Raw genomic sequence first — 24,656 nt, 5'->3', positions numbered from 1 at the left:
ATTTCTATGTGCCAGTGCTGTGGACTTCTTTTAAGTGTCTCCTAGGGTTCAGATTTCTCTGTTACATCTCAATCAGAAGAATCTTTGTTTTGTGGTTTGGATTCTTGTGAAGAATACAGTTCTGCACCACTTCTATTTCCGTTTCTCAAACTGAACATACTTCGACTTCTTATCTGAATGTAAAAGTCCTCAATTTACATCTTTCCTAGAAGTTTGTATAGTTTCAAGCCTCTCTGTTGCTTGCCAAAGGGGGACAGGCGTAGCCTCCCAGACGTGTCTAGGAGTGAAAGAACCTGGATGAAGTGGGTGTCAGGAAAGGAATAATGCAGGGAATTTGGCAGAATTGAAGATGGATAAATCCCCAGAGGGAGTGTAATGAATGTGTTGTTGTGCAAGTTCTATAGGCTATGGATTGGTTCTTTTCAGATTGGAAATATCTAATGTTAGGCAAAAGTTTTAAAAAGGTTGTGCATAAACGGGAACTATGAACTGGTTATTCCTCCATCAGTGAAGGGGAGAATGCTGGATTTCATTATAAAAGCTGGGATAACAAAGCATTTGGAAAATAGTCACAGGATCAGAGGAAGGGAAGTTGAGCATGGCCAAACTAGCAGAATAAATGAGACAGAACCAGTAAGATTTGGTGAATTTTTGGGGTTTGGGAAAGCTCTTGTTAAGGGATATGCTACTGCAGCTGTGTGGGGTCTTGGTCTTGAGTACTATGCACAATGCTCATTTCTCTGTCTGAGGAAGGATGTCTTGTGGAAAGAGGCAATGATTCCAGGGATGAAAGTGCTGATGTGTGAAGAGAGATTGGGTTAATTAGGTTTATATTCACTAACTGTTTAGATATCAGCAGAATGAGAGGGGACTTCATAGAAATCTATAAAGCTCCAATAGGACTGGACAGATCAGATGCTGCTGACAGTGGGGCAGTCTGGCACCAGGGGTTGCATTCTAGGGTTTCGGGGTAACTCGTGCACACTGAGGGGAAGCATCTTGTTCCTCCAGAGAGGAGTGAACCTGTACTTTTCCCTGCCAGAGGACAGTTGGAGTCAAATCACTGCATGTATCAAAGAAGGTGTTCTTGGAGCTGGAAGAATCGAGGAATGTAAAGAGAAATTAGAAACAGGAGACTGAGTTTGTATAATCAGCCATGATCATATTGAGCCATGGGACAGGCTCCAAGGATCAAATGACTTGCTCCTTTTCCTGTTCACAACTTTGTTCACATACAAGTCAATCCTCTTTACACTCCTGCATAATGAAACAAACTCTGCCTCAGTCTTTAGATGTATCTTGAGTTGTTCTGTAACCTTGCATTTTGACTATGGTAATTTAGTTCTACTCCTATTAATCAAAACTTACTTTATTTCTCCTAGCATTCAGTGCACTGGCCTACTAATTACCTCATGCCTCTTTGATTAATCTTAATATCCCATTAAAACTTTTCTTCCATTCACCATTGATTATTTTTCCCCAACTAATTAATCTTCCTCCATCTTTTGTAATCCATAGTTTTCACACAGCCCAAATTACATTTAATACAAACAGCCTTCCATAAGACCATAAGACACAGGAGCAGAATTAGGCCATTCAGACCATCGAGTCTGCTCTGCCATTCCATCATGGCCCATACACCTGCCTTTTTGCCTTTGATGCCCTGACTGATCAGGAAACGATCACCTTCCGCCTCAAGTATATGCACGATCTTGGCCTCCACTGCAGTTTGTGACAGGTGTTCCACAGATTTACTACTCTCTGGCAAAAAAATATCCTTACTCTGTTCGAAAGGGTTGCTCCTCAATTTTGAGGCTGTGCCCTCTAATTCTGGATACCCCCACCATAGGAGACATACTCTCCACATCCACCCTATCTAGTCCTTTCAACATTTGGTAGGTTTCAATAAGATCCTCCCCCCCCCAGCCCCATATTCTTCTAAATTCCAGTGAGTACAGGCCCAAAGCTGCCAGACAGTCCTCATATGTTAACCCCTGCATTCCCGGAATCATCCTCATGAACCTCTTCTGGACTCCCTCCAATGACAACACATCCTTTCTGAGATATAGGACCCAAAACTGTTGACAATACGCGAAGTACGGCCTGACTAGTGTCTTATAAAGGCCCAGCAAGATCTCTTTGCTTCTATATCCTATTCCCTTGAAATAACTGCCAACATTGCATTTGCCTTCTTTACCTCAGATTCAACCTGTAAATTAACCTTCTGGGGGTCGTGCATGAGGACTCCTAAGTCTCTTTGCATCTCTGATGTTTGAACCTTCTCCCTAATTAGATAATAGTCCTCACTATTGTTCCTTTTACCAAGATACAGCTAAGGCCAATGCTTTCTCTGGACCTCCCTCAGCACCAGGAATTGTTCTAGTACTTTTGTAATCCAAACATCTGTATTTAATCACTGTGAAGCAGCCTCTCCTTTTCCTGTCAACATCCTATACATCACTCCTCAGTCCCAGCTCTCACATTTATTCTCCCCTATTTTGTTTTCACAATTTCTGCAAAGCTGCTTCCCTTCCCCTCATTAATTTGTGATTTTCCACATTTAATTTTTGTGTTTAGAAAATTCTGATTAAATTTCTGACCACTAGTAATGCAAGAACCTTTCTCCGCAGCTGAAACAGGAACCTGGTCCAGAAAACCCCATATTCCTTCCCACTGATTCAAAGTATGATTGGTTACTGGCAAAGATATGGGTGAGATCATCGGACTTCCAAGTACACCAGACTGTCACCCACCTCCTGCGGACACATCTTATCTCTGAGGTGTTTGGTATCGCTCTGTATCGCCAGCTCCCAGCCGTGCACCCACTCTTTAAGGTATGTCCTCTTCCCGGTCCCTGGAGCCAGTGTTGCACAGTGACTGCTCTGCATGTTAACCATGGAATAAGATGGAGGTCTGTGTCACACGTCAGTTTGATTTTCCCCTCGGCCAAGTGTAAGCCTGTAATGTGTTTGGTTCATCTTGATTCATTCTTGGGGTGTTTGGGTGGTCTCGGTGCTGGTGATGAGTTTCTCTGGATCTCATCCCTGGTGGTTTCAGGCACTCAGACTGATTGCTGCTCTAGTTCCAGCTCCAGCACCATTCCTATCAGTGATCACCTTCAGTGATTAGTCTCCGTGCAGTTCATACTTACTATCTTATTCACCATGAACTTAGCCAGTGCGTTGGATGGCCCCTGTCCCAGAGAAATTCCTCATGCCTGACTATATCCCGTCCTTATGTTGGATAGTCTCAGTACCTGTGTGTTTCAGCCCCATCAATCCCCAGTGACGTTGGTCCATCTCAGTCCCAGAACTTCAGACTCTGATTGACCCACGTCAGTGTGCCCAGCAGGCATAGTGCCACACCTAACCAAGCCAGTCTTGTTCCCTGCAATTTTATGTTCCCCCAGTTCCCAATCCCAATCCCATTCCCAGTGTCCCATTCTCCTACCTTAAACATCTGGATAGTGTCCATCCTTGTCCCAAACTCATTCCTAATGTATTTGAACAATCTTTATTTCATTCCGGACCCAGTCATAATCCTACTGCCATCTGAGGCCCTTTGTTTCAGTCCCCTCTCCTTGCCAGTTATATTGTTCAGTCTGAGTCCCATGGAATTTAGGAAGGATGTTGGGATGTATCATCATCACTACCCTGGGAATACCAATGGGACAGTGCAGAGGGAAAGCTTCCTTCCTGTGGGGTTAATTCAAGTAGAGTTTATTCTCCTATGTATAAGTACACAGAGGGCTGGATCTGTGGCATTCAGGATCACTGATCCAGAGCTACACAAGAAGTCCAGACGTGACCTATAGAAGGCTATTTTAAGGGCAAAAAACTATTTCAATTGAGGTTAGAAACAGAACTGGATGCATGTCTGCTCTGGCAGGGTTTGCAGGAAAATATCTTCCCACAACACAAAACTTAATATCATGAATGGCTGTGATTCTTCACTCCCAGATGAGCTCAACTGCTTTTATGCAGCTTTGAAAAGGAAACTAAAGCTAAAGCTGGACAAATCCCTGCAGCTTCTGGTGACCCTGTGATCTCTGTCTGAGAAGCTGATGTCAGAGCATCTTTCAAAAGGGTGAACCCTCGCAAAGCGTCAGACCCTAATGGTGTACCCGATAGGGCTCTGAAAACCTGTGCCAACCAACTGGCAGGGCTGTTCAAGGACATCTTCAATCTCACTGCTGCAGTTGGAGATTCTCACCTGCTTAAAAAGAGTGACAATCGTACAAGTACCCAAGAAAAACAGGGTGAGCTGCCTCAGCGAATATTGCCCAGTAGCACTCACATCTACTATAATGAAGTGCTTTGTGACGTTGGTCATGGCTAGAATAAAACTCCTGCCTAAGAAAGGACCTGAACCTGCTGCAATTTGCCGATCACCACAAGAGATCTACAGCAGATGCAATCTCACTGGCTCTCCACTCGGCCTTGGATCACCTGGACAATAGCAATGCCTACATCAAGCTGGTGTTTATTGACTGCAGATCAGTGCTCAGTGCAATCATACCCTCAGTTCTAATCAGTGAGCTCCAAAAACTGAGCCTCTTTTTCCCTCTGGATCCTTGACTTCCTTCTGGGAGGCCACTGTCTCTGCAGATCGGAAGTAACATCTCCTCCTCGCTGACAATCAACACTGGTGCACCTCAGGGATGTGTGCTTAGCTCACTGCTCTACTCTGTCTGCACCCATGATGCACAGCTCAAATGCCATCTATAAAATTGTCGGCAACACAACTATTGTTGGCAGAATTTCAGATGGTGATGAGGGGGTGTACAGGAGTGAGATAGATCAGCTGGTTGAGTGGTGTCGCAACAGCAACCTTGCACTCAATATCAGTAAGACCAAGGAACTGATTGTGGTGAGGATTGATAACACACACTAGTCCTCATCAAGGGATCAACAGTGGGAAGGATGAGCAGGTCAAGTTCCTGGGTGTTCACATCTCTGAGGATCTATTACGGGCCCAACATATTGATGCAATTACATAGAAAGCACTACAGTGGCTATATTTCAATAGGAGTTTGAGGAGAATTGGTATGCTACCAAAGACACTCGCAACTTTCTAGAAATGTGCCATGGAGAGGATTGTAGCTGGTTGCATTACCATTTGGCATTGTTGGAAACTGCCAGCTCCATCATGGGCTCTAGCATCCCCCCTCCAACATCCAGGGCACCTTTAAAAGGAGATGCCTCAAAAAGGTGTCATCCATTATTAAAGACCTCCATCACCCAGAACATGCCCTCTTCTCATTTCTACCATCAAGAAGGAGGTACAGGAGCCAGAAGACACGCACTCAACATTTCAGGAACAGCTTCATCCCCTCTGCCATCAGATTTCTGAACAAACAATGAATGTATGAACACTACCTCACTACTTTTGTCCTCTCTTTTTGCTCTACTTATTTGTTTATATATACTTAATGTTGTAATTTATAGTTTTTATTATGTATTGCAATGTTCTCTATCGCAAGACAACAAATTTCATGACATATGCCAGTGATATAAAACCTAATTCAGATTATACATGTATGCACAAATGCAATGAAAAACTTAGTTAAAAGCAAAATTCACAAGTAAAAATGTCGATCATAAATTACAGTTTTACAAGAGTGAATATAATTAGAAAGAAAAACACAAAGTCCTTTTTAGTACAAAGTGATCAGGGTAGTCTTAGTGTTGCTAAAGGGTAGTGATTAAAGCTTTGCAGATCGGTTCATGAACTGAACGATTGAAGGGCAGCTGCTGTTTCTGAACTGGTGATGTGGGACCTGAGGTTCCTGTGCCTCCTGCCCGATGGTATCGGCAAGAAGATGGTATGGCCCAGATGGTGAAGGTCTTTGATGACAGACGTTGCCTTCTTGAGGAAGAGCCGGGTGGCTGATCACTTTGAATTTGGAACATTTAGAGCGGTGGAATTAGTGTGGAATATTTCATTCATTCTTTCTAACCTGCCAGTTGTTGCCAAGTTCAAATTTTTCCCACTGTGTTTGTCACCAGCTGTTGCTGCCTCACATCCGGTTTACAATTGCAATCAACACCAAAGCAAGGGAACAGCTGATCTGCGAATGTGGGCTCTTCGACAAGGTGAGTGTGTGAACCTCTGGGCACTAGGACCCTGTTTGCTAGTAGAATCTGAAATAATAATGTAAAATGGTGGAAATACTCAGCAGGTCAGACTGCATCTGTGAGTAAAAGACCTTTTCAGGGCCAAAACCCTTTGTCACATCTGGAAAAGAGGGAAAAGTTGGTTTCAGGTACAGAGAATGTGGGGAGAATCAGTAATGGGCCAAGGGTTGCAGAGGTAATCAGCAATGGCTAATTGTGTCAGTTGGTGAGTGAGAACACAGTGTGAGGACTGCAAGCATTGGACATCTCCACAGGTCAGTTTGTGCTACTAGAGGGAGAAAAGCTGAGCCAATATTAGATGGATGACTTAAGACAGAATGGCCAGCTCTGATACAGGCAGAGAAAAGGACTTGAGAAAGATGAGATGCTGTTCCTCCAGTTTATAGTTACTGATTTTTCCATTGTGTCTATTCGCCGGATTAATGGAAAGGAGGAGGTGTGGTAGTGACAGGGCAAAGGATTTGAGTGCACTGTTGTACTGACACAGCAAATGCACCACCCAGCACTTGAGGTCCAGCTGATAATAAACGTGCCTGGTGGTGGAGCTTGCATGTGTTGAGTCCCCCACACCTGGGAACACCCATCTGATGTCCTCTCATTGTCTACAGGCGAACGGCACGGGAGGCGGTGGCCATGTCCGCCTGGTGCAGCGTGCCATGCGTGACCTCACATACAAATCTCTCTGCTTTCCTGAGGCCATCAAGATACGGGGAGTTGAGAGCACAGAGAAGCTGCCATATTACTACTACAGGGACGATTCACTGAAGGTCTGGGACGCTGTCCAGGGGTAAGTTAACGCCTGGATGATTTTGCCCACAGCTTGCTGTATTCCGAGTTCTTACCAACCAGTCTCACCTCAGTGACAGGGTACGTCCAGAAATAATAACCAGGAATGGAAGTTGCAATCATCTGGTCAAGTGTGGATTGTCAGTAAAAGGCAGCATTTATTCATTACTTCATCAAAAGGTTGTTGTCAAGTTCAAAGTGGTTTTACTTCAATCGTTGATGCATTAGTGAAGAATTGTGGTTAAAGTGGCCAAGGTGGACTTCCAGGAAGCCTTTGTTGAAGAGCCACATCAAATGGCAGCCGTCAAGATAAAAGGTCTTAGAATAAAGAGGTTTGTGGCAGAATGGATAGAGAACTGGTTAAGTACTGGGCAGTCATGGTTAGAAGAAAACAACTATCCTTTTTTCTGGAGGCAGAACGGAGACTGGATGAAGACTTTTCCTGGTCAATATGATTTCCTGGACTTGGGTGGACCAGACATGATTTCCAAGTTTCCAAATGACACAAAACTTTGAGAGAAATGGCCTGTAGGGAGGATGGACAATTCCCGGATCAGTCACAGCTGGAGGGCTACATATCCTCCCAACAACCTTCTTCAGGCTTTAGAGACTGTGCAGGGAGCTCCACCATGATGAACTGGAATTGGAATTGGTTTATTATTGTCACATGTACAAGGTGCAGTGGAAAGCTCGTCTTGCATGCTGTTCATACAGACCAATTCTTTACACAGTGTGTTGAGGTAGAGCAAGATAAAACAATAACAGAATGTAGAATGAAGGTTAACAGCTACAGCGAAAGTGCAGTGCAGCTAGATATTAAGGTACAAGGTAGATTATCAGATCAAGAGTCCAGCTTATTGTACATATTCAATATTCTTACAACAGCAGGGTAGAAGCTGTCCTGGAGCCTGGTGGTATGTGCTTTCAGAATTTCGTTTCATCTGTCCAATTGGGGGGGGTGTAAGAAGAGGGTGGGTGGGGTCTTTGATTAAGCTGGCTACAGAGACAGCAAGGACTATTTCAGGGATGAGAGATGGTTGCTTTGCAGATAGATTGCAGAAATGCAGCGTTGTTCCCTTTGGAACAGAGAAGATTGTGAAGAAATCTGTTGGAGGGATTAAAATCATTAAGACTACAAAGTAAAGAGGAACAAACTTTACCCAGCGAGGTAGGGATGTAGAATGTAGGGAATTGGAAAATATAAGCTAAAGTGATGTGAAGAAAGTTTCTGCATTAAATGATAGAATCAAATCAGATTTAATATCATTGGCATATGGTTTGTTGTTTTGTAGCAGCAGTACATTGCAATACATAATAAAACTAAATTATATTAAGTATATTGTTATTAGAAAGTTAAATAAATAGTAAAAAGAGAAAAAATAGTATTAGTGTTCTTGGGTTCAATGTCCATTCAGGAATCACATGGCAGAGGAGAAGAAGCTGTTTCTGAATTGTTGAGTGTGTGCCTTTAGGCTCCTGTACCTCTTCCCTGATGATAGGAATTAAAAGAGGGCACATCCTGGGTGATGGAAGTCCTTAATGATGGATGCCGCCTTTTTGAGGCATCGCTCCTTGAAGATGTCCTGGATACTGGGGAGGCTAGTGTCCATGCTGGAGCTGACTGGAGTTTACAACTTTCTGCAGCTTATTTCGATCCTGTGCAGTGGCCCCTCCATAGCAGAGGGTGATACAGACAGAAGTCATTGGGAAGTGAGTATACTGCTGGGCAGTAATGGCAGATCTAATGTAGAATTCAAAAGGGAGCTAGATAAATATCTAAAGGACAGGGGTTTTCAGGGCTGCAGGGAGTGGGACTGTGGATTTCTCCAACAGAGGCAGTGGAGATAAGGTGTGAGAGTGAGGACTGAGTGAGGCTAAGTAGGAGTCTGGGATGGAGGAGTTCAGGAGTAAGGAGGGGAGGGGGAGATCGGGACTGCGAGTAGATTGGAAGTGAGGCAGTGGTGGATTAAGGCTACATCCACACCAGACGGGATAATTTTGAGAACGCCGATTTCGCATAAAAACGATAGGTGTCCGCTTTAGCCGTTTTTAAAAATATCTGTCCACATTGAAACGGATATTTTGGTGAATCTCCTCCTGCTGCGCATGGCAGGACACGTCTACCGAAAACAAACGACATGTTTGGTGTCAAATATTGCTGTGAAAGATGGTGTGTGTTTGTTCAGTTATAAATGACGGGCAGCTGTTGGCCCTCGCACAGGAGGACTTAAAACTAAAAAAAAATACTGGAGCATATGGAGGCAACCGATAGGGAGTTCACGGACAATATAACCTAGCTGATGATGAACATTGAAAAACTGATGAACTCTGTTACATTAATAAAGCCCCTTGTTCAATGTCTAAAACATGTCTGCATCAGTATTATCTTGTATTTCCACACAATGTTACATTAGGCTGTTACACATCAATTGTCAGAGAAGTATTTGCATAAGTAGGTAAACCACCTTCATACAAGGACAGAAAACAGGGCAAAGTGAGTATAATTATTTATTCAGTAGGTTATGGGTCAGAGTATTTGGTGAGTACTTTTCTAACTCTTCTGGCTTCAGTCTCGTTGCCATCTGTTCTGAAATTGTTAGGTTGCGTTAAAGAAAACAATGAAGTGGCGCGCTGCCGCCAGCATCTGTTCTGGCACATCATGACAGCGTTTTCAGATTTCTCTGGTTACCCCATCCACACTGATCTGCCCAAGCGGCGTTTTCAAAATTACACACCCTGGAGAGTGTTTCTGAAAAACTCGGGGGACGAAAACACTGTTTTAGTGTGGACGGAGGGTAAAAAACGAAGAGAAAAGGCTTTGGTTATGGATTTATCTGGTGTAGTGTGAACGTAGCCTGAGTGTGTGCAAGTGGAGATAATGGATAAGGAATGGGGTGAAGTGTGTCTCTCAAATGTTCTCAGATTACTGTTGTGCATTTCAGGAATACTAATTTCTCTTCAACAGCTTTGTCACAGAGGTGGTAAACATATATTATGATGATGATGAGGCTGTCCAAACAGACAATGAATTACAGGCCTTTGTGAAGGACGTGTTTGTCTATGGACTGAAGGACAATAAAAGTACAGGTAACTCTTGCTGTATGTCACATACCAGTATTTGTGGCTCAGGAACCTGTTCTGTTTTACTTCTAGCTTAAAAATAGTGGCCCCTAATTGGCCTGAATCTGGTGACTGCATGTATGATTTTGATGTGGAGTGTCAGGGAGCTGTTCAAATGCAGTAGATCTCCCAGCTGAGCCAAGTCCCTGCAGTGATTACTGCCAACATGCACACTGACCAGGCCAGGACTGTCCCATCACTCTGTTGGAGTTCAGTCAGGTCTCAAGAAATAATTGCAGATTCACTTCCCTTTGGCAAAGTTGCCAGTTGCTTTTCCTGGGGAAGAGTAAACAAAACCCCTCTGGTCACTGAATGCCAGTGGTCAGTGTGTGTGGCTACAGCCAGGAGGACTCCTAGCCATAGAACACAACAGCAGCACCCAAAACCTCCATCACTGTCCACAGAGAGCACGCCAGACGCCCAGGATCAGTGTGTGCCACAGTAGTGAGTGGGACGTTCAGCCCAAAGTGTTTCTGCTGTCCTCTTAGAACACCCATCAACTGCCTTCATTACTTGCCATTCAAAATATTTTTTCACCTTCCAAGTTATTGCTGAAACTCCATCCACTACTCTGTCAAGTAGTGCATTCCAGATCATAATTCACCATTTAAAAGTTCTAGTTCCCAGTTATTGATCCCTCTTCCAGTAGAAACACTAAAACCTTCCCTGATTTCATACAATTTTTTTTAACCTTTTCACTCCTGTTTCACTCCACCATTCAGGGTTGCTCCTTCACCTAGCCTCTGGAATTATATCCCCAAGGGGGTTCCTTAATTACCCAGCTCTTGGCCAATTCATTGATCTTCTGGCCAAGTATTTTCTATGTAGCTGGGCAATATCACCCTTGTGGGGTGCATTGGGATATTTAGTTTTGGAATGGGTCCTACAGCCAATCATGTCCACACTGACCACCAAACATCCAAACAGAAACCCCGTTCTTCCTCTGGGATCTCCATCAACTCCCCGACTCCACCCGTCTGAGGTCCTCTGACACCCACTTCTACCAGAGGCAATCGACATGGACGGTTAACCTCCTCACCTGTCTTTGGGATGTGGGAGGAGATCAAAGGTAGGCTTCAGAAATTCAAGGTCACTGGGTTCTCCACCTTCCCAAGACCTTCTGGCTGGATGAGCCCTGCTACCTCAGTCAGTATGCGGCCTGGTCCTGTCTCAGGGCTGCTACTTCCTACTCCAACACTGAGTGACTGCAGCAGTCTCCATACCAGGCCTACAAAAAAGCTGGATGAACTCAGCAGGTCGGGCAGCATCCGTTGAAATGAGCAGTCAACGTTTCGGGTCAAAACCCTTCATCAGGACTAAAGAAGGAGGGGAGAGGGTGGAAAACCAATCAGAGGAAAGATCAAGGGGTGGGGGAGGGGAATAGGCCGGAGAGGTGAAGAAGGATTCTAAGGGGAAAGCACTGTGGGTAGCAGAAGGCAGAGGTGATAGGCAGCTAGAAGAGGAGACAGAGTATAGGACGTTGACTGCTCATTTCAACGGATGCTACCTGACCTGCTGAGTTCATCCAGCTTTTTTGTACGTCTTGATTTGACCACAACGTCTGCAGTGCACTTTGAGTTTACAGTAACTGACCTGCCCTGTGTTGGTGACCCCATAATCCCCTGCTTTTAGAGGGAATCCACATCCAAGAGTGGGGGTTGGACCCTTGGGTTTGACCTGCTTGTGACCTTATTTTGATTTATGGAGTGTAGCCAGCTCCCCCTGATCGTGTCGATGCAGAGGTGGAGAGAGTAAAAGCTTAGGGACTGGTGGCGGGGAATACGGGTCGCTGTAACTCAACAGACTTCAACCAGCTGAGTCAGCAGCAAATGAATCTCAATCCCTGGTCTCCAGAAACTACTCTGTTCAAAAATATTCATTCAGAATAACCTCAGGGATTTAACTGAATAGATTAGCCATCCCATCACTAATATCACATGACAAAAATGTAAATGTCTTTACATTTTTGGTAATTAGAAAAATATATTTTTTCCCTCATGCAGGATTCCCTAAATCAGTGAAGACAATCCAGAAGCTAATCGAATACCTGACCGTCATAATATTCACCACCTCCTGTCAACATGCTGCAGTCAATTTTGGACAGGTACTGAATCAATTCCCAGATTCCTGGTTGTATTGTCCTGATTTGGACAACTGAGATGGAGAACCCCTGCATTTTGTGTTGGTATCAGGCGTGACTCCAGCTGCAGTCGGAGACAAGGTCAAAGTTGAAGTTAACGAACATGACTCAAGGAACAAGTAGCTCAGTGTTGCTTCTGTCACGTAGGGCATTGGGTAATAGTCCTTCAGAACAGCAGGCTCACTCCATGCCCAATGGAAAAGAGCTTAATCAGTTGTGGAATGAGCAGTTAAATTGTAATTCCAGCCCTTTGTTAGCATCTGGGGCCATTTTAATCTCCTTTGTGTGGAGTTCTAGTCCCATCAGTAGATGTCCACAAAGAAATTGTCCTACATTTAAGGCTTGTGGCTCCCAGAACTGAAGGGTGAGTGTGGTATTTCTACAGCTAAAGGGAAGTGGTGGGGGAGATGGGGTGACATTTCTCTCTGTAGGGAGAAACAGAACAAGAGGGTTGGGAACAAGTAAAAGCAGGAGTGGGGGGGCGGGGTCGGTGCCAGTCTGGAGTTCAAGCACGTCCCAGGTCTTACCAGGGGGAGGAGGGGTGGCACCTGATGTGGGCCTCTCTGCTAAAGGAGACTGAGAGGTTAGTTTCTATTCCAGCTTTGTCTCCAGTGGGTAACTTCAGCAGACTGCCTACTGCAGCCTAGCTGCCCCTGTTCATCATTTCCTGCCCAGAATTATGCATGGAAGTAGTTGTCACAGGAACACCAGGCAGTCTGAAATGTAGAAAGAGAATGGCTGGAAGCCCAGAGTGACCGTCGTCAGAGTTTCTTCACATCATAGTCCTCCTAGGCTAGATGGAGACTCAACAGAGTTGACACTGCAGCATAGTTGTTCCACAGTTTGATCATGGGACCCCAACAGTCAGGTGAGGTGGCACATCTGCTTCTCCCCAAATGCTAGTAATTCATATCGGGAGGTCACCAGTGAATCCAGACTCCTGGCCTTAGATGTTAAACCCAGCACACTGAGGTAGAATGAATGGTGCATGAAAAAGGGAGACCGGACAGTGCAGATCACGATTGTGAAAACGTTTGGTGGGAATTCGTCAGGGCTCCTGGGGCAGGGAAGTGCCCCCCTTTAGAAAGGGCAACCAAAACTGAGGTCAAGTTCCTCAACATGCATGTGTTCTGTGTTCGCAGTATGACTGGTGTTCATGGATCCCCAATGCTCCTCCCACAATGCGATGCCCTGCACCCTCCAAGAAGGGGGTTGTCACTGTGGAATACATCATCGAGAGTTTACCGGACAGGGGGCGATCGTGCTGGCATTTGGGTGCAGTGTGGGCACTCAGCCAGTTCCAGGACAATGAGGTAACCCATTATAAGTACATGCCAGAGACATGACTCCAGACCTCCATGGTGCCTCACAGCCTGGACTCCTCACTACACTTCAGGTCACTACCAATTAGACCATTGTTAGGCAATACAGCCCATTGAATCTGCCACACCATTTAATCATGTTTGACTCATTATCCCTCTCAACACCACTCTCCTGCCTTCTCCCAGTAACCTGTCCTTACAAATCAAGAACGCATCACCCTCTTCTTTAAGTATACCCAATCACTCGGCCTCCACAGCAGCTTGAGACAATGAATTCCACAGATTCACCAGCACCAAAGTTCTCAAGATCAAGTTCAAGTTCAGATTATTGTCATTCAACCAAACACAAGGGTACTGCAAATGGAACAACATGCTCAGCACAGTACTTAGAACTCACACAGAACACAAAATTATATTAACAAATCATAATATATGACACAAAGTAAAAGGTAAACAGTACAAAGCTTCTGGTGCTTCATACGTGATGAGACCTGGGAGGTGGTAGGGAGTTCAGTAGTCTTACAGGCGGGGGGAAGGAGCTGTTTCCTATCCTCACAGTTCTGTCCCAATGCTACCATATCTCCCGTGTGATGGAAGGGGTTCAAAGAGATTGTTGGACAGATGGGAGGAATCATTTTCAATGCTAAGGGCCCTGCGTACATACTTCTCCCGATGAATATCTCTAGTGAGTGGGAGAGAGACTCTGATCATCCTCTCAGCAGTCCCTGCAATCATTAGCAGGGCTTGCAGTCAGATGCCTTGCAATTCCCAAACCAGATGGTGAATCAGCTAGTTAGGGTTCTCTTGATGGGGCTCATTTAAAAATAGGTTAAGATGGAGGGAGGGGAGACTCACTCACCTCAATCTCCTCGAGAAGTGGAGATGCTGCAGTGCTTCCTTGACCAAAGAGGTAGTGCTGAGGGATGACGTGACATCGTCCATTATGTGCACTCCCAAAAACGTGGTTCTTTTAACTCCATCTGGTGTCAGCTGAATCCCGCAGCAGAATCTCAGTCACCTCAGGATCCCATCACTCCCATCCTCCTTGGGCTGTCCATTATCCGTACACATACTGTCCATAGCTCAACCTCCAACATCCGATAGATTTTCTCCCTAACAGCATGCTGGGTCCCTCCTCCCCGTCACACCAAAAACATGTTATGCTCTGGGCTAGTTTTGTACATACAACTGACACGGCAGGCTGCAGTGCAAAGTGAATCCAATAGTCGATAAACAAGAAAATAAAAATCAATCTTTCTCCCTTTCCTTATTCCAGTTCTTCAGTTTCCCTTCTCTCCTTTCTCTTCCCTCACCTCCATTCTCCCTCAACCTTTCTCTCTCTATCCTCCACTTCCTAACTCAGCTACACCTCAACTATTCATCCTTTTTGTTGAGAGGACCCTCTGTTCCTCGCACGCTGTACTGTCTCTGGATCTCCAGTCCCTTCCCTCTTCCAGCAGCTCTCCCCTCCCTCAATATTCTTTCCCCTAAAAAGCTGAGGTATTTTTCTGCTCTAAGGGTGAAGTGGATGGGTCCACCGCCTGTTTATTCCTGACCCCAGTGTCAAAATTGTGCATGGATCCTAATCAGAGATTCCTGCGCAGTATTTAAATATGAAGAGTATTTGAATATTGATCATGATTAAACAATAACTTGATCATAATGTTATCACATTTGTTATCAAATCTCTCCATGATTTGTCCATCCAATCTCTGCGATCTTTTCCAACCCTATAATCCTCAGAACTGTATGCACTCCCTTACAATCCAGTCTTAAAAGTTTTCTCAGGGAGGTCATTCCCCCCCCCCCCCCCCAACCTTTACAGGCTTTACCACCAGTTGCCTGGCCAGTCTCTGGAAATTTTCTATAAATTCTTTGTCTTTCTCACTTTGCTTAAAGCCCGCTCTCTGACCAAACCTCGCCCACCTGCCTGCTTACTTATCTCCTCAGTTAACTTCCCTGTGCAGTGCTTCGAGTAAATTTTGCTGCGAGTAAGTACTTTCTGGTGATAATCAGTGACCCGAGTTCAAATGTTTATGATCTTTATTTCTTCAGCTGTTTCTTGGAATGTATCCTGACGAGCACTTCACAGAGAAACCAGTCAAGGAGGCCATGGAAAACTTCCGGAGGCATCTGCAGGAAATTTCACAGCGCATTGCAGAACGTAACAAGGATAAGAAATTGCCGTATTACTATGCATCTCCAGACAGAATCCCCAACAGCGTGGCAGTGTAGGGGTGGGTCAGAGTGGGACTGGCATACTGCCTGCTGTTAGATGTCTGTTGCCTGCTTTGTTCTCTTTCAGTCAGCAACCTGTAAGAAAGGTCCCCGTCTAGACCTTTGAACAGCCTTCTGCTTAAACCCCGGTGAAAAGGTGTGAAGTGGAACCCACAGCACTGCCGGACTTCAATGCTCAGGACCCCGGGTGTTCCCTGTCAAACTTGTAACCAGTGTGAGCCTCTCCTCATTGCTGACCGACAACCATGGCAAGTTTCACACCTCTGGCCAGCGACATCTGAAAATGTAAAAGATTGCCTTTACCTGTCACATATACATCAAAACATAACAGTGAAACATGTCGCTTACGTCGGCTGCCCACAAGTGCGGCAGTGCTTTTGGCACCAACATGGCGTGCCCACAGCTTACTGACACTAACTTGTACGTGTCTGGAAATGTGGGAGGAAGCCAGAGCACCCGGACGAAAAGGGGAGTACGTACAAACTCCTGACAGGTGGCGGCAGGATTTGAACCCCGATCTTGTAGCTGGATCTGTAAAGCATGAGGCTGACTACTGTGCTGCCCCTGGGCCTTGTTATTCCAATCTTGTTGATGCTTAGCAATTCTTCTAAATTTGATTTACATGTAAAGGGAATTTAAATTTCATTATTATTGGTATTGGTTTATTATTGTCACACATACTGGGATTCAGTGAAAATCTTCTCTTGCAAGCTGTTCAGACAGATCAGATCATTACACACAATGCATTGAGGCAGAACTAGATAAACCAGCAACATGCAGAATAAAGTCAAGTCAAGCCAAGTTTATTATCACTGAACTATACACATGTGTACCGTCGAACAAAACACTGTTTCTCTAGACCAGGGTGTAAAGCACAGTAACACACAATAATTTAGGAAAGTAAGAGCAAAGTCTACAGATGAATTACACATAAATAAACAAAGTGCATAAATTAAATATTATTGGGTACAGAACAAATTATCCAGTGACACTTCAAATAGGATGCGGGCGGGGTTGTGTGTGTGTGTGTCTGTGTCTATGTGGTAGCAGTAGTAGGAAAGGGGTTTGTTATTGCCTGCTGCGTGTTGGATGTTCGTTGGTGCATTGTTCTGCATCTTCTGGGCATGTTATATTGGCACTGGAATGTGAGGCAACACTTGTGGGCTTGGACCCCAGAACATCCTCAGCTTGTATTGGTTTACTTCACTGTCTATTTTGCTGTAAATGTGATTAATAAATAATCTGATCTCTTATTTCTTCAACAAACTGACTTCAAACTGAGTTTGCAATTAATGCACCAACCAACTATACAAAAGACTGAAATTGCTCAGCATGTGTACTGTCCAGCCATTCCAGGCTGCTTGTGGCGGAAGGTGGCAGAGTGGGAGAAAGTTGAGAAGCTCCAGATTTCTGTCTCTTTTATGTGAAAGATGTTTACTGGTGTTTGACCAGTCTGCCAGTAATTTTTAGTTATGCCTCCTTATTTAAAAATCCTTCTTCAACCACTCAGTTCAATTGACCTCCATCTTTAGGACCCAATGTTACACAGAGCTGGTCTTCACAAGCCAAAGATTCACCGCAGACTGAACGATTGCAAAGAGAAAATGCTGGGCCCAGCAGCTCATGCAGCCTTTGTGGACAGTGAAACAATTTCCCTCTTCACACACTGACTGACCTGCTAAATCTTTGCAAAATGTTCTCTTTTTATTTTGAGATTTCCAGCATCGATTACACCAGGAGGAGCTGCACTATTACCTCTTTCTGATAGGTATACCCACCCCATGTTCCAGCGCCTAGACCAATGCTGACTCTGACCAGCTGCAACATAACTTACAGCATCTGCCCATCTCATCAGGGTGGGAAAGATATTCTGGAAAGCACTTCTGGTTAAAATCACAGATGTGCAATATATGGCAGGCCCCTCTGTGTTAACTCTATGAGCTGGGAGATTGAGAGACTGTAATTCTGTGGTACCGTGGGAGACCTCTGCCAGTCAGTTCAGGGGGATGGGTTTTTTTGAAGAAGCCCATTACCTTTCATCAGTTATTGATGAACACCCAGCAGCACAACATTGTCCCAGTGGCATCTCTGGGAATAGTCTATTGATTAGGGTCCTCTGTTTTAAACAATTGCTCAGGATTAATCTCAATTGAGATTGATGCAGCAGTTCCCAGACCTTTGCAAGCACATAGTCCATGAAGAGGGGGCTGACAATCTTTTCCCATCACAGCCATCCTGAGGGCAGAGGGCACTGTGGGTGAGACTCTAAAGTGTGCAGGAAGGATCTGAAATGGAGGGACTCTCTGACTGCTGGTCTTAAGTCTTCCTGCTTGTTGGTGAGTTCTGGTCATGGGGCATTCCATAGAACATTACAGCACAGAAACAGGCCTTTTGGCCCTTCTTGGCTGTGCCGAACCATTTTTCTGTCTAGTCCCACTGACTTGCACCTGGCCCATATCCCTCCATACATCTCTCATCCATGTACCTGTCGAAGTTTTTCTTAAATGTTAAAAGTGAGCCCGTATTTACCACTTCATGTGGCAGCTCATTCCACACTCCCACCAATCTGTGTGGAAAAGCCCCCCCCCCCATGTTCCCTTTAAACTTTTCCCCCTTCACCCTTAACCCATGCCCTCTGGTATTTTTTTCCTCCCCTATCCTCAGTGGAGAAAGCCTGCTTGCATTCACTCTATCTATACCTATTGTAATTTTATATATCTCTGTCAAATCTCCCCTCATTCTTCTATGCTCCAGGGAATAAAGTCCTAACCTATTCAATCTTACCCTGTAACTCAGTTTCTCAAGTCCCGGCAACATCCTTATAAACCTCCTCTGCTCTCTTTCAATCTTGTTAATATCCTTCCAGTAATTCGGCTAAGTGGTTCTCACAGAACATTCCGAAAGTATTCATTGTGTCATGCAGAGCCTACAGGACTCATCATGCTTACAATGGCCTGATGGACGAGATCCAAGGGGGTTTCCTGAAAGAGGATAGTGAGTGTAGAAAGCTCCGACTGAATGTATCCCCTTGGGAAAACACTTTGTAATCTAGTTGGAAATATTAATGTTTAGAAGGAGCAGATGAACTGTCCAGAAGATCCATCCACCCTTTAATTAGGAGCGAATACAGGGCTAATTCTTTAACAATGTGTGTGTGGATGGGCATGAAGCAGCCTGGGACCTCACATCACAAGGATCATTTACAGCGAGTGGCAGCAGTGTAGGGAGGAAGGTGTGCAGTAACAGTGAGAGACACAAGTTTTGGGAGGAGGGGTGAGGAACATGAGAGAGTGTTCAAAAGAAGTGAGTGGGGCAGTCTGGACATCCTGTGCACCACAATTCCTGAGGAGACTTCGAACTTTACATAATCAGGTACTTAGAAAGGGAAAATAAAAAAGTCAGTTTTAAGTGGAGCGGTCATTGTAGGAATGGACTACTGGTAGAGTGGGGAGCTTAGGCTTTGGCGAGGAGAAGTGAAGGCTGTAGGTAGATTTTTTCATTTAATTTTTCTCTCTCTCTCATTGCACAGAGCAATGGGAACGCCGGGCAGGCTAGTGGGATGCACCTCTTATGGGATGTGTCCCTGATGACTACGTCTGTGAGAAGTGCAGCCAGATGCAGCTTCTTACAGACTGTTAGGGAATTATAGCTGAAATTAGCCGAACACTGTATCATTCGGGAGGCTGAGCAGTTGATCAACTGGACATACAGGGAGGCAGTTACACCCAAGGTGCAGGACAAAGAGAACTGGGTGACCATCAAGTAGGGAAAGGGATAGGCAGTCAGTGCAGAGTATCCCTGAGGCCATTCCCCTCAACAACAGGTGTATAGCTTTAGATACTGTTGGGGATGACCAAGAAAAGGAAAGCCACAGCTGTCAGGTCTCTGTGGCTCAGAAGGGAGGGAGAAGAAGATAAGTCAGTAGCAATAGGGGATTTCCTAGTTAGAGGAGCAGACAGTAGATTATGTGGACATGAAAAAGACACCCAGATGGCATGTTATGTCCCTGTTGCTTGGGTCAGGGATGTCTCAGATTGGTTCCACAGCCTTATATAGGGGGAGAGTGGTATATATTGGCACCAATGACATAAGTAAGAAAAGGGAGGAGATCCTGAAGAAAGAACATAGGGAATTAGGTAGAAATCTGAAAAGCAGGACTTCCAGGGTAGTAATGTCTAGATAGCTGCTAGTGCCACATGCCAGTGAGGGTAGGAATAGGATGAATTTACAGATGAATGTGTGCCTGAGGAATTAGTGCAGGGGGCATGGTTTCAGATGACCTACAAAAAAGGACACATTATGTGAACTCAAGGGAGACCAATGTCCTTGCAGGCAGGTTTTGCTGGAGTTGTTGGTGAGGGTTTAAACTAATTTGGCAGAGTGACCAGAGTGATAGGATAGAGGATGTGGCAGTTGGCGGGCAAGCAGATGCAGTGTTTAGTGAGACTATGAGGAAGGACAGCAGATGATAGAGCAAAACTCCAGTCAGTAGGATAAATTGAAGTGTAACATGGGAGCAAAATTAAAAAGAGCAATGAATACAGGAGATCAGATGTTATGTTGGAGTGCACGTAGTATATAGAATAAGGTAGATGATCTTGTAGGGCAGTTAGAGACTGGCAAGTATGACGTTGTGTGACACACTGAGCAGTGGCTGAAAGAAGATCAGAGTTGGGAGCTTAGCATCCAAGCACAGATATTGTGTTGAAAGGATAAGCAGGTAGGCAAAGAGTGTGGATGGCTCTGTTGGTAAAAAAAAATTCTTAGAAAATGGTGACAGAGGTGTAGAATTCTTATGGGTAGAGTTAAGAAACTGCAGGGGTAAAAAGAGCTTGATGGGGGTTATATACAATCCTCCAAACAGTAGATACAAATCACAATGGGAGATGGAAAAGGTATGTAAAAAGTGCAATGTTAAGATAGTAATATGGGGAATTTCATTATGCAATAGATGGTAACATCAGGTCAGTGCTGGATCCCAAGAGGGTGTATTTGTAGAATGCCAAAGACATGGCCTTTTAGAGCAGCTTGTAGTTGAGCTCTCAGGGAAAGGCAATTCTGGACTGGGTGTTGTTCAGGGAGCTTAAGATAAAGGAACCCTTTGGAGGCAGTGATCATTATATGGTGGAAAACCTCAGCGGGTAGGCAGGATCTGTGGTGAGAAAAGTCCCACCACTCTGTAAGGTGTATGTACTTTATCCCTGTGACTGTGGGGGTTTCCTCCCACAATCCAAAGATATTAATAGGTTGATAAGTTGACTGGCCATTGTAAATTGGCCCGTGGTTAGTCTAGGGTTAAAATCGGGGTTGCTGGGCAGCTCAAAGGGCCTGTTCCACACTGCAGCTCAATAAATAAATTATATTTACATCAAAATTGAGTTCTCATATCTATCCCGAGTTATCAACCTGCAGGAATTACCACCTGTTTGGAAGAGCTTTCATATCAGGTCAGTCCGAATTAAGGTTCTTGGCTCAAAATGACAATTGTGCATCTTCCTCCAGTGATACTGCTTGTCTCATTGAGTTCCTCCAGTGCCTTGTGTTGATCCAGATGCCAGCATCTGCAGTATCTTGTGTCTGTTTTCATCTTATGACATGGAATGCAACCATTTGGCCCTTCAAAGCAAACATTCTCCATTTATTTCCCAGTAACCATTTCTCTCTCACATGCCCACCAATCCTCCATTATTTCTTCCACCACCATATGTATGGAGTAATTACAGCAGACAACCTACCCAACTGCATGTTTTTTTGGAACATGGGAGGAGCTGGAGCACCCAGGGGAAACCCACAGAGACACACGGAGAACATGGCCCTCACGTGGTTAGCACTGGCGGTCTTTGCTGAACGTGGATTGTTGAACTCTACCTTCTGCATAACTCTGCTGTCCTTTGCCGCTTATGATTAACAGTGGCTTAAATTAGAAACAGAGAATGCTGACAAAGGAAAGGATCTGAACCTGAAACAAAATGTCTCCCTCTCTCCCTCCCCCCCCCCCCCCAACCACTCTCTCCCTGTTTCGATGTCAGAGTACCTGCAACTTCTTCATTGTCAATGGCTGATTTTGCTGGTAAATACTGGACTTAAGAATGGATTTACTGGCATCTCCCCTTTCAGATGGAAGCAAATCCAGGGCATGTTTACATTATCTTGAACTTCTGATTGTTTGGGGACTGTTTGTTCTGCTGGTTCTACTTGCTTCTCCATCCACTCCTACATGTTTCTCTGGGGACTGCAGAATGTTTAATGTTTTTAATTTATAAATACAGTTCTGCAAAACTCTTAGGTTTATGTGTATGTATGTGTGTGTGTGTGTGTGTGTGTGTGTGTGTGTGTGTGTGTGTGTGTGTGTATGTATGTGTATATATATATATATATATATATATATATAGATAGATAGATATAGGTATGTGACTTTGATCACAGTCATAAGAAAAATGTAAGAGATGTTTTTTTAATGCAGAGAGTGGTGGGTGTGTGGTAGGTGATGTAAAAGCAGATACATTAGGGATATTTAAGAATCTCTTAGATGGGCATATGGATGATAGAAAAATGGAGGGCTGTGTAGGAGGGAACGGTTATATTGTTCGTAGAGTGGGTCAAAACTTCGGCTCTGCATTGTGGGCTGAAGAACCTGTACTGTGCTGTAATATTCTGTGTGTTCTATATGATAGAATTCGCATCGCAGTTTGAGCGGGAGAAGCTAAAAGACAAATGTATCAATATTGCAGTGGAGTAAAGGGGATTACAGAGCCACGACAGAGGAGCTGGCCAAAGTTGATTAGCGGGGATAACAGCAGAACAGCAATGGCTGGAGTTTCTGGGAGCAAATGTGGAGGTGGTCACATTTCAAAAACATGACCTGCTTATGGAAAGTCCTGCAATGATTGTGGGAAGAAGAATCATTTTGCAAATTGCTGCAAAGCTGGGGCTACCAAGAGAAAGATGCACACAGCTGATGAGGAAATAAAAAATTTCTTTGTGGATTTGGTCTTACGAGCAAGAAGAGTGTTCTCATTAAAAAAAAAACTCATTAGCTGAAGAGCCTGTGCTATCCGGAAAGGTACTAGGATCTTGGCTGATGTATTCAGGCACTGCCTTGGAGCAATACTACTGGAGTAGCATGATAACACATGGCAATCTGTGGCCTATACATCAAGGGCTTTAACAAGTGTGGAAACTAACTACACACAGATAGAGAAAGAGCTTCTTGTCAGCATATATGCACATAGAAGTTCCATCAGTACATCTATGGACAAACTTTTGAAGCGGAGACAAACCATAAACCATTGGACTCAATTATGTCCAAACTACGGAATGATTGTCCCTTGAGGATATAGCACATGTTGTTAAAGTGCAGAAATACAATGTGTAGATGATCTACAGACTGGAAAAATATATGTTTGCTGCTGATGCGTTGTCTTGAGCAGTCAACAAGAAAGAGAAGAGTGACCAAGAGGTTAATGCAGATATACAGGCCTACGTTGACATAATTGTCACCTTTCTTCCAGTATCTCCTGGTAGAACAGAGCATTTTGGAACAGCATCAGGGTCAGATGAAACAAGAGCTCGAAGATATAATACAGGAAGATGGTCGTCAGCTAAGAATGACTGTCCAATGGGTATTCAGGATTATTTGGCATGCAGAACTGAACTGTGGGTAGTGAAAGGTATGGTCTTCAAAGGGAACAGGCTTGTGATTCCAGTGTCGCTACATAAGGAAATGCTCCAGAAGATACACGAAAAACATCTTGGTGAATTAAAATGTAAATGTAAAGCTCAAGAATGAGCCAAGACATCAGCCAGAATATCGCTTCATGTGAAATATACCTTACCTGCAGACCAAAGCAGCAAGCAGAAATACTTACAACACACCTAGTACCAGGCAGGCCACACTTCAAAGTTGGAGAGGATTTGTTTGATTGGAATGGGAAGAGTCATGTTGTTGCAACGGACTATTTTTCCAATTACCCAGAGGGTGCAAGACTGCTTAATTCAAGTTGGTCACCCAGCAAAGCAGTTATTGCCTTCCAGAAAACTGTTTGCGAGGCATGGAATTCCATCTGAAATATTATCAGTCAAGGGTCCACAATTCTCCAGCTGTGAATTTGAATCTCTTGCCAATGCTTAGGGGGTTTCGACATATAACTTCAAGCCTACATCACTCAAAATCTAATGGCCTAGCAGAGATTTCAGTCAAGGTAGTGAAGGGCCTCCTGATGAAAGTGCAAGATGGATTTCCACAGAAGTCTAATGATTTACTGAAGAGTGGAACTGCAGATAGTCTTTCACCTGACCAGATACTGATGGGTCAATGCATACGCACTAAACTTCCAAAGCCTGACAACTTGTTGACACCTAAAGGGGCACACAAGGGTAAACCAGCAAAAGCAAAAGGGAAGAAAAACAGAATCAGTATCATGACAAGACTGTGCAAAGCCTACCAGTCCTGAAGCCTGGAGATCAAGTGTGAATCCGAGACCATGATGCTGGCACATGGTGCACGCAAGGATATGTGCAAGAGAAAGTAGCTCCGCATTCCTATCACATTCAGACAGAGTGCAGGACACCTCTGAGAAGGAACCGCGTGGATCTACGACCACAAGCTCCAACCCATAGCTGTGGCATGTCACCTATCAGTAAACCAAAGGGACCAACATATGTAAAAAAATAACATGTTGATCAGAGTTCTCAGAAAGACACAAATAGTAACACAGCAAATGCAAGCAATACACCCAAGGAAACAAATAGCAGACCAAAAACAGACCACTATGCCGCTACAGAGACTGATAAAGTTGCACTCATTTTGAGAGGACTGGAATGTAAAAGCAAGGATGTAATACTGGGGCTTTAGTTGGATATTGTGAACCGTTTTGGGCCTCTTATCTAAGGAAAGATCAGTTGGCATTGGAG

The 24,656-nt window shown here is 44.4% G+C and overlaps 1 protein-coding gene across 1 annotated transcript in view; it reads left to right on the top strand.

Annotated features, from left to right (window-relative positions):
• Positions 1-17,013, top strand: part of LOC132378912 (polyunsaturated fatty acid 5-lipoxygenase-like) — a 69,037-nt gene extending 52,024 nt beyond the window's left edge. Inside the window, exons 8-14 of the mRNA XM_059946221.1 lie at positions 2,631-2,834; positions 6,009-6,095; positions 6,746-6,924; positions 9,889-10,010; positions 12,047-12,147; positions 13,326-13,496; positions 15,561-17,013. Coding sequence (XP_059802204.1) covers positions 2,631-2,834; positions 6,009-6,095; positions 6,746-6,924; positions 9,889-10,010; positions 12,047-12,147; positions 13,326-13,496; positions 15,561-15,740 — 1,044 coding nt within the window. The 3' untranslated portion in view covers positions 15,741-17,013. The remainder of the gene's footprint in view (positions 1-2,630; positions 2,835-6,008; positions 6,096-6,745; positions 6,925-9,888; positions 10,011-12,046; positions 12,148-13,325; positions 13,497-15,560) is intronic.
• Positions 17,014-24,656: the final 7,643 nt, after the last annotated feature.

The sequence above is a fragment of the Hypanus sabinus genome, chromosome 21 (genome assembly GCF_030144855.1).
Source record: "Hypanus sabinus isolate sHypSab1 chromosome 21, sHypSab1.hap1, whole genome shotgun sequence".
NCBI lineage: Eukaryota > Metazoa > Chordata > Chondrichthyes > Myliobatiformes > Dasyatidae > Hypanus > Hypanus sabinus.
The sequence above is the reverse complement of the archived record's forward strand: the minus strand, read 5'-3'. Positions and strand labels throughout refer to the sequence as shown.